Raw genomic sequence first — 12,389 nt, forward strand, 5'->3', positions numbered from 1 at the left:
TATTACCGATTCTTTCTCCCGCGCCGCTCGTTGTTACTCATCATCGTCTCTGATTCACTGCCGCTGCTTGTGTTGCCACGGGAACGAGACCTGAAAAATTAGAGATGTTTTAACGACTTGGTTTTCTGAAACAAACGCTACAAAATTAAAACATTTATTAGCACACAATTAGCCACGCCCATCACCTCCTCCTCCTCTGCTGTCCTGATTGGCTGGATCACCATCCAGACTTTCGGCTCCGCCTTAATCACAGAGGAAAGATGCCAATCATTTTCTTTCTCTCTTTTCTTTTTCTTTCCTTCAGTCTTTCTTTCTCACCACTGACGTCTCCCTCCATCTGGATCTTCTTTGGTGTTTGCGGGAAACTTTGGGTTGAACAGGCCCATGGAGCCAGATTACATTCCCACAGTAATCAGATTACATCCATAGAATAATAAAATAACGTCACCACATTAAGCATCTTATTTTTTATGGGATGTTTATAGTAACAATAATATATTGAGTCTTTGTTTTCAGTCTAAGGATATATTTTTTTAATTTAAATTACAATTACAATTAAATTACAAGTTATTAATAATAATAATAATAATAATATCATAACCAATGAGTTGCAACTTGCACATTTAATTTTATCGTTTGATGTTTTACCCTCACAAGGCCGCTGTTTTCCCATGGTGCAAAGGGTTTACCAACCTCCTCCTTGGCTCCGCCCTCTGACCTGGACTCAGTCTGACTGCGGCTGCAGGGGAGGAGTTTAAAAACACGGACGTCAAGTGAAAAGCAGTTCATCTCCAATGAGCCAATCACAACACGATCACATGATCACATGACATCGTGCTCTTTCACCTGTGAACAGCAGGTGGTGCTGTCTGTGTCATCACTGGCTCCCTGCTCACACTCCCTGGTGTGTGATTGGCTGGAAGAGAGGAAAGGGGGCGGGCAAAATGGTAAAAAGCCCTTTTATTAAAAGAAACAATGACCAACTAGAGACGCCATAAAAAGATTACACTGCACTGGAAAAACACGAATCAAACCAGTGTACGAACAGCAGAGCCTCAAACACAGATCTTTAGTTGTTTGGTCGCGGACACTTTGGTTTGTCGGCACGCCGACGTTCAGCCGAGGAAAAGCCAGAGTGGGCGAACGAGCAATGCTACACAGAAAAAAGAGAGAGCGAACAGAAGGTTTTGAATAAAGTTTTGATTGATGTTAATGTAAATAAGAACAACAATAAAGAGATGTATCAGATATATTTCTAAAGATTACAAAAGAAAAACGAAGTAAAAATTTAGTATATAAGAAAGAATGATTATTTTCACTTTATTAAAAAAAGTCATTAAAATAAATCAGTTGTGTGTTTTTACCTGTTGTGTCTCAGTCTGTGTGTCGAGTGATTTGACTCTGACATCCTGAGGAAAGACAATTAATATGTTACTGTCCGTGAGTGAGTGAGTGTGTGTGTCTGTGTGCGTCTGTGTGTGTGTGGTTTCATGTTGTCACCTGAAGAAAACGTGATGCTCAACACAACATCTCCACAGACGTTTACAATCGGATTCATCTGATGTATGAAAGAAAAACGACTTCTCTGAACCCTGTAACACACACACACACACACACACACACACACACACACACACACACACACACACACCATGTTTCTTTGTTGAGTTTTGTTAAATTGTCTCCATGTGTATGAACAATAAAGTTGATCGAAGTTTATATAAGTTTATTAATAAAGCTTTTTAAACTCTTAGCATCAGTATGATCATGACATCATCAGGCAGCTACAAAGTAGTATGACTAGCATTAGCATTAGCATTAGCATTAGATAACCAATAAGAACTCACGTTTTTTCCAACGACTCTGAGCTGAAACGTTTTGTTTTTAAAATGAAGTTTGTTGATTCGCTGCCTGAGGAAAAGAGTCACATGACAGGTCACATGATCACAGCACAAAAAACACCCTGATATTGATTCATTCACGTTATTAACAATAACAATAACAGTGAATTAAATCCGACGTATCGTAGTGTTGATCAAAGATGTTCGTGAGGTCTCACTCCTACCAGAAATATTTTCCCACCAGCACTTTATTCTTATAGATGACCACGCCCCCTGGAGTTGGACCCAGGAAGTACTCCGACTGGTTCTCGTCCTGGAAAAGCAAGTTGAAGTTGAGTTAAACTAAATCAAAGAACTTTATTGACATTTTATCTGAAACAATGCAACTCTTGATATTTATTATTCATTCATCGTCATAGCAACAGTGTTTATTGAATAATGTAGATTATTGATAACTGTGTTATTGATTTGCCGGCTGTCAAATTCTGACCTGATGTTTCACGACATGATGTCGACAAATGTGTATCTATGGATAAATTGATTGATAAACATTCATCGATTAACATAAATTGATGAACATGTATTTAAAGAGGGTTGTTTGTTCTGTATTGATTATTAATAAGTTGTTTATTACTCGTAACTGATCAGTGAATTCTGCTGAGAGATGATCATTTAACGATCTGTTATTAATCTGTGATAATTGATGATTTATTATGGATGATTAATTACTGATAAGTGATGATTGATCTTACGTAGGCATTGAACAGAGAGACTCCGTACATGGCCAGAGAGCTGCAGAGAGACAGGAACAGATTCTGAGCCTGAGGACGAGAGACACCGCTGCACAATGAGACAGAGAGAGAGAGAGAGAGAGACATGTTCGTCTTCTTCAAGTTTGTAACGCTGTTTATTTTGAAAGGTTATTTCTGTATTTCCTGTCTACCTGAGTGACTTGTAGATTATTTGCACTTCCTGGTTTTCACCTAAATCCAACTCCTCTGCCCCACCGACGTCACCTCGATCAGCTGACGTGAAAATAAAATTCTAAAATAAATAGTTGAACTATAATTTACCTAAACTCATTGTTGTTAAAGTATGAAATAAAAATATTTGAAATTGTACAAATATAGACTTTGCTCAGATCAGTGATTAATTGATTGGTGCTGAAAGATTGATTCATATTTAAAGTGGAACTGACCCTGCAGCATCAGAGCAGAGAGGCGAGGTTTGAGGTGGGCGGGGCATAGCAGACGACCTCGACAGACGTCCTGACGAAGCTGAAGGTAAAACTGACGCCTGACAGAGAAAAACACTTTGAAAAGAATTTATCGACAAGAAAAAACAGACAAAATAATAATAATAACTAGGGCTACGTTGTAGCACTAACGGGCCCGAGCTCATGCATTTTGAAGCCTGTTGCAGTTAGTGGAGAGAGCGATCAATGACCAAGCGCATGTTCATCAAAGTATAAAACATGTCACTTCCTGTCGCCAGTAGGTGGCGCTGTGACGATGAGTCAATATAGATTCAATTTTCACCACTTTTGAGCATGTTGAAGGCTCAAAAAGCCAAATCATTTGGGTTAGAATAATAATAAGAAGAAGAAGAGCCAACACTAACTTCAATCTAAATTAAATATGTTGTAAGAATTTAGATATTATTGTTATAAATCATTGTTATTATAGTAATTGTTAGAGACAGACTGTTTCTACAGTTTCCGCATTTGTCCACCAGATGGTAGTGTTGTACTGTTGTTGTACTGATTAGGCTGCGGAGGGGGGGGGGGGGGCGGGAGAAACGGCTCCGAACCACGGCCACTAATCACGCACTACATTCCACGCCATCACGTGCAGCGCTGTCAGCATCACTACGCACAGACTGATCTGTTCAGGGAAAAAACTAAAAATCTCCATGTTGTTGAGATGACGTCATTTAAAGTTGATATGATCGAACGTGTAACGTCAAAAATAGGCGACTTCCTGTAGCGTTGTTCCATAACGCTCCGACATAACGCCTTTTTTGTGCCACTTTGTATATATGAATATATATACAAAAAAAGCCGAACCGTTGTTGTACTGTTCCTAGAAAAAAAAAAAAAATGAAAAAAAACATATATATAAAAAAAAACCCACTAAAGCCTAAATGGTGGGCTTCCTGTTTGGTCTAGCATGTGTTATGCCTCCATTATCAATGTGTTGATAATGCGGAAACTGACAAATGCGGAAACTGTAGAAACAAGACGGAGATAAAAACTAACTCAAAGATCGATTGTTCGTCACACGGTGTGACCGTGGCGTGGCGTCACAGTTTGATTACACGCCATCAAAACACGAGGTTCTATATCTCGGACATACATGGTCCAATCGAGTCCAAACGAGACATGTAAGACAAGAGTCCCGGCCTGATGACACTCATCTCAATATGAAGTTGATCAGATAAAAGACCTGGGACAAGTTCGTCAAAGTAAAAATGTGGAATATGGCCAAAATAGCCACTAAATGCAAAATGGCGGGCTTCCTGTTGCGTTTTTCATAATGCCCCTTGAGACCTTTTTGTTTGTCTGGTCACGATACACCTGGGCTACGATTTTTGTGAAGATCGGTCAAAGGGAAACCTAGGGGCTGCGTTCCAGGGGGCGCTGTTGAGCCATTTTGCCACGCCCATTTCAAATTACTCCAGAATACGTAAATTATCACCACTTTCTAATTTTCTGCAAAGTTTGGTAAGAAGTTGAGCATGTTGAAGCCTCAAAAAGCCAAATCATTTGGGTTAGAATAATAATAATAATAAGAAGAGCCAACATTAACTTCAATCTAAATTAAATCCTTAAATCCTATCCTTACAATTTCAAGAGGGCCTCCCACCGTCGGTGCTCGGGCCCTAATGATAATTATAATATATTTTTTTAGCACCTTTCATACAAGAAATGCAGCTAAACTAAACATGACAGCTACAACAATAGCCATCATGTTTAGTAAGAAAGAGTCAAACGCAGGTGTTGCTCAATATTTTCAATCTCACCTCGTCGTTTCCTCTTTGAGCTTCAACGGATTTTCAGCGTAAAACTTGACACCAAAATAAAAAATGTACGGTGGCCCCACTGAAACAAAGCAATCAGAAAAAAATATATATATATCTTTATTTTATCAAATTATGAAGTTGTTTTATAACACTGCACCTAAAGTTATTAAAGTATTAATGATTCAAACTTATTTTTTATATAATATAAAAACTGACTGAGGCCTCGATGCCGTGAGAGAGTTTTCAAAGGATCCAACCAGCGCTGAAAAAAACATGTTGACATTACACTGAATAAAGTCAAAAAAGGAATAAGGACAATAACACTGATGCTAATGCTAATGCTAATATTCAGACTTCATGTTTTCTCACCGTCTGTTGTTTGTTGTCACAGAATCTCAAACCGAAGAATTTGACTTCCACGACGTTCAGGTGAGAAAACACACGCTGCAAGATGGTCGCCGCCTTCGAAGATTTCTGATTTAAAAGAAACGTTTTACATCAGGGTTTAAACGACGAGAGAGATGAGCAATATTTAAAAGTATAATATATTACAGTTTAAGTTCTCACTCACCTTTATGCCTTGTTCTGTCATCAGCGTGATCTTCGAATCATCCAATAGGAGGACTTCTCCATAAAATTCCTGGTTACCACGGAAACAGGCCATCTTTACCAACGACCACAGCGTTAGCAGAAACGAACCAATCAGGAGCGGAGTTATAATTTAAACAGTTTTAACATCATTTACTTTTAAAGTGAAAAACTGTAAAAACTGTGAATTAACTTGAGTCAAATGTCACTGACTCTCTCTCTCTTTTTCTCTCCTTCTTTCTCTAATCATTTCCCTCCTTTTGTTTTTCTCTTCTTCTTTTCCTTCGTCTTCCTGTTTCTCTCTTCTTGCTCTGTTGTCGTGTTGCCATGGTGACAAGCCCTGCCTCTCTATACGTTGTTTAATTGTTTTGTTGCCATGGAGACGAAGCCCCCTCCTCTCTCTTTTAATTATTTCTCTTGTTTTGTTTCATAATAATCAGCTGTTTCATATAAATGTGTAAACTGATAAATATTTTAAGAGAAAATATATTAACTGTTGAATAAATAAACTGAAAAATGTATAAAGTTTATATATATAAACTTAGAATAAATATACTAAAAACTAAATCAAGTTTAAATACGATAACCGAAAAATATTAAATTTTAAATATAAAAACTGAAAAATATATATAATATATAATTATAAATAAAGTAATACACATATGTACTAAACTGAAAATATATCAAATGACAAATATATAAACAGAAAAATAACAGAAAAACATTTTGAAAATATTTAATGTTTATTTTTCACAGCCTATCAAAATGTTGATGTTGACATGTTTCGAAACATAATTAATCAATAATCAATAAGTAGAAACATGTGAAATTATTATCCAGGGATTTTACCTTCACAAATAAAAGTCAGTTGAACAAACAGGATGTTCTGTCTTCACCTTCAAAATTAAACCAAGTAGCGATGCAGACATTTTCAAGTCTTTCAGAATAAAAGCCTTTACCACAAATCAAACATAGAACAACGTTCTGAACTTTCACAATAAATTAAATATGATAACAGTCTTCAAAGTAAAAGCTTTCCCGTTTCTGTTTATAAGTAAAAGTCTCCCATTTACAGGAAATAAAATGATCTCTTAAATTACAATTTCAATCAAAATAAAAGCCCTATTCAACATAAGTATATCTTCACACACAAAAAAACTTAGTTTTCAAAATTAAAGCATCATTATAGCGTTATTAAAATGTATATAAATTGTATAATTTTATATTTATATTAATGCTTTATAATAACAATTCACAGATAAATGATATCATATAATTATATTTGTTTATTCATAAATAGAAATTAAATTATCGACAATATGAAAAATAACAAAACAGACTAAAAACTATTAACCAAAGTTTTTTACTGAGACAGGTCACTCAGGCTCCGATTGGTGGAGAGGAAGTTTCCCATGAAGCTCGGGACCTGCAGACCTGTTGCTACGGTGATACCGCCGCACCAAACCTGCAACGCAGTTTAAATTCTATTAATATTACTCAGGGTGAAGGCAGAGACAGTGAAGTACGACTGCAGTAATTATACTTCAGTAATAATACTACTTTACTACTGTAGTATTATTCGTGTTACTCACAGTGAAGGCAGGGACGAGGGGTTGACTGAACTTTGTTTTGAAGGAATGAAGAAGACGAAGTCGATCAACGTCAATAAACGATAAATCTCCTGAAACAAAGATCGAACAGCTCAAGTTACCAAAAGAGGCGTGACACTCAAATTCAGTCATTCAAATTCATTTCAGATAAAACATTGGTAATGAGACGTGTGCACTGTAAAAACATTAAACTGAATAGAGGAATACAATAAATTCATTACAAGGAAATTAGATTAAGACGAAAAACTAATGAAATTAAATCTATAACAATAAATTCAATATTTTCTTTGTACCGTTGTCGTAGTTGCAGTAGATTCCAATTCGTTGAGGCAGCGGCCAATCCAGCGCCTTTGCTCGGTTGTTGTGTTTGGCAGCAAGCAAGGTTTGCAGCCATTGGCTGGCGTGAAGACACCAGGAACCAGTACTCTTACCTAATTGGTCAAAACGGCCAAGGCTGGCCTGATATGCCACACCCACACTGAACGACTTCCAGTCCGCCAGGGGGCGGAGCTCCCAGTAGTGGCAGCCTTCAGTCATCTCCTGGTCACCTTGGAAACAGATTAACAAATAAAGTTTTAAAAGTTTTAAAGGTAGAAATATTTGAAGAAAATTACAGTGCAAAGATATTTAGAAATCTAAAACAATGTGTTTTCTGTTCTATTCAAAATAAAACTCATCTGAAAGATGGAAATAATTGCCAATACCATTATCTAAACAGGAAGTAAATTAAATGTTTTACTCTGTGTATTAGGTTAACCTAATATGTTCATCTCTAATTAAAATCATTAAACTATAATAATTCTATCTTATCAATATTTTATATTTCTTCTATAATATTGTATCAGAGCATCGTACCCAGAACCGTGTACGACTCTCCAGCAAATCTGTCACGTCCAGCTCGACTTCCTGCCGTCTTACTGGGTGATGGCGTGGCGCTTCTGATGCTAATAAAGTAAAATGAAATAAAATGTAAAAAATAAATTGACATTGAGTTAAGAAAGGTTTTACGTTCCAGAGTAGAAATGAAAAAACAGTGCGGTGAAAAAGCCAATGAGGTCGTGTCCAAGCGATGATGCAGAAGAGAGAAAAACACAGAAAAATACAATAAAACACAAACACTGTAAATATTTTACTAATGAGAAAACATGAACTAAAATAGTTTTACCTAAATAAAAAAGCATTGTACTAAACTAAATGGAATGTTTAATGAAAACACCATAATAATGTTTATTAATGTTAATCAATGTAAAATTATGAATTCAAACATGTAGAAGAATTAACAAAATATACAAAAATATAAATAAAATGCGAAAAAAGCCTAAAAACTACAAACATTTGATCAAAGACTCAAATAAATGTGATGTCAGCAGTAATGTCAGCAGTGATGTGATTGGCTGCATGAAAGAAGAAATGGTGGATGAAGAAGGTGATTGGTGAAACAGGGGTTGCTAAGCAACCAGTCAACCGACAACAGTTTCTACCTGAGCGTTTCGGAGAAGACGAAGTACGGAGACTGAAGAAGGACAAAAATATTAATCACACAAATAAACAGCAACAAAAAAATTATTTGTTCTTGGTTTTTTTTCTTTTGATCCGAAATTTAGGTCGTTTTGGTCTTTGTGATAAAATGTGTTAACTTCAGTTTGTCTCCTTGTTGATGTAACAATCAGTTTGTTTCTGTGTCGAACCTGCAGTAAACATCCACCCTGATGACATCATCAGTGATCGTCCTCACCTGCTTTTACTCTCTTTGACCCTGAGTCGGGGGTCGTGAACTTTGACCCCTTGAGGCTCCCAGGTCACCGTGTCACCGTGAACCTTCAGCTCAGCGTGAGCCGTCGACGCGTCAAAGCCAAAATTAAACGCTGAAATAAATTAACATTTTTATATGAATGTTTTCACTCATCTTTTATTCATCCATCGATCCATTCACTCACCTCTGGTTTCCAAGGTGACAGAGTCAGAAAACTCTCCAGCAGCCATTTTGTTTTTTGCTCGAACTCGAATGACAACGAAGCGAGAATCGAACTTCAGACCTGATTAAAAAAATAAATGTAATAATCAATTAATGTAAAATAAAGTGCATTCTAATATTTGCTAACTAGCAGATAACTGATGCCGTCATTAGCTCACCTGAGATGGTGACCTGAGGCTCTGTGATGTCACAGATTTTTTCCCAGAATCCTTCTCCTGCCGCTTTCAGCGGGATGTCCTGGTTCGTTTTTTGATATTCCAGGTCGAAGCATTTGATTGGTCCGCTGACAATTTCACCGTCACCATCACCTGCTGGTTGCCAGGCGACAGTGATGTTATTGTCACCGATGATGCAGCTGGACAAGTCGATCTCTGGAGGTCTGGGTACTTTGAAAAATACAAAAAGTTAAATGATCATTAAAATGTTCCATGTTTATGGTTTAAACTTCCTGAAGACTGAAAACAGCTGTGAATTATGGGTCATCCAGTTTCCATGACAACTGAGTAAGCTCCACCTACAGATGAACACAATGTCAAATGTCAACGATGAAACTAAAAACATATCTATAAAAAAAACTACAAAAACAAAGGTGAAGAAAATTAAAAAGAAAAAGAAACTACCACGAGGTGGCGCTAGTTTGATCAAACAATGGATTTATTTAATAAAATATGAACAGCGTATGAATTTAAAAAAAGAAGATGGAACATTGTAACTCAAGTGAATCTGAATGAAACAATCACATGTGATGAACCATGTGACCTGTGAATCACTCACCTGGCAGGAAGTGAAGTCGTTGAAGCCCCTCCCTCTCGGCACTGAAGTCCACGGTGAATTTGGCCATGTTCCCAGACACCGCTGGACGAGTTGTCAGCCGAAATGCCGGAGCCATCGTTACCCTGGCGACAGGAGGGTGCAGGGTCCCAGGGGATTGGTTTTAGGGTTTGGGGGCGGGATTATGAGGTTAAGTGGGGTTTTATGCAAATTATCCGAGAGCTGCGATTCATTGTTATATTAATTTTGATTTGTTAGTAAAAAAAAAAATGTTAAGAAGAAGACACAAATTAATTAGACATGTTACAGACAAAAACAACTGATATATAATTGTATTAATCATATTTATATGTAGATATAAATATACACATATATGTACATATGTGTATATTTATATATTTATACACAGAAAACTTGTTCAGTTCCTTGTGTGAAACAAATGGAGTCCCTGAAGTGTCACAGCAAAAACCTTTGAGGATCACTTGTCCTCATCTGGTGATACCTTTGTGCTCTCTTACAATAGTTTCCTGTTCCCATCATGCAACTCGATCGCTTCATCAGAGAAGTGCAGTAATAATCATGTGTCAGTGACGGTAACTTCATCAGGTTCAAACAGAACAGCTTCTCTTCTACAGAATAAAACCCTCATGAAACTTCTCGCTGTGACTCTTCAGGATCACGACGTCGTCTTGGATTCATATTCATGTAAAAATAAATGGAAATCTCTTCATGATAAAATATATTTGAAGAGTGAACAAACCTTTCTTTGATTTGTTTTGCGGCCTGGAAATAAAACACAATAGAAAACGTTAAATATTTACGATGTAATATTTGTTTGTTTTTTGTATAATATAGATTTTTTTTCAACTGATTGCAAATCTTTCTGAATTCTTTTTTTTTTATTTCTCACCTTTAGAAATTCTTCTTCGGTGGCGATGGTCAATGTTTCATTTGCGAAGTCGAGCAGCTCTTCACATGACAGAAGTGCGAACTTTCCCTCCGACCGTTGCTTCTGAAAAAACAAACAGAAAAAAAGAAAAATATTACACAATTAAAAGAATTTACAAAAGAAGTTTCTAAAATATGTTTAAAAATTATTCTCAACCTCAAGCTCCGCCTCCTTCCTGCACGTCTCCTCTTTGATAGCATCACGGAGCTCCTCCCCCTTCTCGTTGAGGGCGGAGTGAAGTTGCTCAAGCTCCGCCTCTAGGTCTGACGTCACTGTGCATGACTCCTCCTGTTTGTAAAAAGTTTACTTTAATGGTTTTTAAAATGTTCATTTGTTCCCAACTCTCTGAGCCAATCAGTGTCTGACCTGCAGTCCCGTCAGTGTGTTGTCAACTGTTTCCAGGAAGTTATGGAGCTCTTTATTCTTATTGGCTAACGTGCTGATGATCCTGCGCAGAGCTTCCTGTTCATCAAACACACAAAAACACAACACACCTGTTAAAAACAGGACGACACAGGAAATCTGAATGAATCCGATGTTACCATAGAAACCCAGTAACAGTGTTGATGACATCTGTCCAGTCATAAATACAATTGTCCAACAGGTGACATCATGTGACACACACATAGACCAATCATCGCTGTCCTCAACTTCCTGTTTATGACATCATCGATGAACAACCAATCATCTCGTCCAGACAGATTTACCTGAAAACGTCCAATGGGAAGCCGGATCGATCATCACGTGACAGCACCGGACTCATCAATAATCAATCGATTATCTGCTTCAGTTCATTTATTGATCAACACTTTATTTAGACAACATCGTTTGACGTGTGCGTGTGCGTGTGCGTGTGTGTGTGTGTGTGTGTGTGGTGGTGGAGGGGGGGGGGGTGGAGTAGAGAGAGCGGTCGAGTTACATAGACAGTGAATGAGGTGGAGTTATCACCTGATCAGACATAATCCAGGATCTGCTGATCAATATATTCACTTTGATACCGACTCGACCAGAGAGAGAAGGAGAGCAGCCATTCAGAGAGAGAGAGAGAGAGAGAGAGAGAGAGAGCTGACAGCTACCCCCCCCTCTCTCTCTCTCCCTCTCTCCATGTGTTTCTATGGGACTCGACCTCAGCACTGACGAGTCATTATCGATCATTGATCGATCAGGTTCTTACCTTCTGAATTTCCATTCCCGAGACAGAGGGCACCGACAGGAAGTGAAGTCACAGCATCACAATCCCACTTCCTGTCTGTGCTGTCAACGTAAAACAAAACTGACAGAAGGGAGCTGGATACTCTAATACTCTAATTTTTTACATTGAAAATAAAAAGGATGTTGTTAAATGAATTAAATGTTGATGTTCGTTCACTGTTTTTAAATTTAACTGAAAATAATATCCTCAGTTTTACATACAGGAAGCGCTTTCAAAATAAAAGCTCAAAAGAAGTTCTGCAACCAATAGAGATGGAGGTTTTGTTTAACAGGAAATACCGTTTCAGAATAAGTTGTGTAAAAAATGTAGCACTTCTTTATTTTTGTTCTTTTCGTTTTACTGTTACTGATGAAGTCTCTATTACTTTACAAATTGCTGATTAAATGTAAGTCACCTCAACTGTTAGATAATATTTTAGAAA

General features: G+C 37.3%; 2 protein-coding genes and 1 pseudogene across 4 annotated transcripts in view; all 3 read right to left on the reverse strand.

Moving 5' to 3' along the window:
- Positions 1-5,670, reverse strand: part of epb41l4a (erythrocyte membrane protein band 4.1 like 4A) — a 6,697-nt gene extending 1,027 nt beyond the window's left edge. For 2 of the 3 annotated variants that reach the window (XM_034601594.1, XM_034601593.1), the window contains exons 1-17: positions 5,434-5,670; positions 5,232-5,336; positions 5,079-5,124; positions 4,863-4,941; positions 3,040-3,137; positions 2,785-2,866; positions 2,594-2,681; positions 2,066-2,154; positions 1,848-1,911; positions 1,501-1,592; positions 1,365-1,409; positions 1,047-1,153; positions 847-916; positions 649-739; positions 319-383; positions 186-242; positions 7-90 (exon numbers count right to left, since the gene is read on the reverse strand). In XM_034601594.1, coding sequence (XP_034457485.1) covers positions 218-242; positions 319-383; positions 649-739; positions 847-916; positions 1,047-1,153; positions 1,365-1,409; positions 1,501-1,592; positions 1,848-1,911; positions 2,066-2,154; positions 2,594-2,681; positions 2,785-2,866; positions 3,040-3,137; positions 4,863-4,941; positions 5,079-5,124; positions 5,232-5,336; positions 5,434-5,526 — 1,239 coding nt within the window. In that variant the 5' untranslated portion in view covers positions 5,527-5,670 and the 3' untranslated portion in view covers positions 7-90; positions 186-217. The remainder of the gene's footprint in view (positions 1-6; positions 91-185; positions 243-318; positions 384-648; positions 740-846; positions 917-1,046; positions 1,154-1,364; positions 1,410-1,500; positions 1,593-1,847; positions 1,912-2,065; positions 2,155-2,593; positions 2,682-2,784; positions 2,867-3,039; positions 3,138-4,862; positions 4,942-5,078; positions 5,125-5,231; positions 5,337-5,433) is intronic. The other variant, XM_034601595.1, reaches the window with a different exon arrangement.
- Positions 1-12,389, reverse strand: part of LOC117771394 — a 30,772-nt pseudogene that overhangs the window by 15,743 nt on the left and 2,640 nt on the right.
- fsd1l (fibronectin type III and SPRY domain containing 1-like) lies at positions 6,584-12,032 on the reverse strand. Its single transcript, XM_034601575.1, has 13 exons — positions 11,930-12,032; positions 11,122-11,217; positions 10,912-11,043; positions 10,717-10,818; positions 10,567-10,589; positions 9,810-9,931; positions 9,194-9,421; positions 8,998-9,096; positions 8,796-8,925; positions 7,916-8,004; positions 7,354-7,608; positions 7,043-7,131; positions 6,584-6,915 (listed from the first exon to the last, which is right to left on the reverse strand). The coding sequence occupies exons 1-13, from the start codon at positions 11,942-11,944 to the stop codon at positions 6,814-6,816; spliced, it is 1,482 nt and encodes a 493-aa protein (XP_034457466.1). The 5' UTR covers positions 11,945-12,032; the 3' UTR covers positions 6,584-6,813.

The sequence above is a fragment of the Hippoglossus hippoglossus genome, chromosome 12 (genome assembly GCF_009819705.1).
Source record: "Hippoglossus hippoglossus isolate fHipHip1 chromosome 12, fHipHip1.pri, whole genome shotgun sequence".
Lineage (NCBI taxonomy): Eukaryota > Metazoa > Chordata > Actinopteri > Pleuronectiformes > Pleuronectidae > Hippoglossus > Hippoglossus hippoglossus.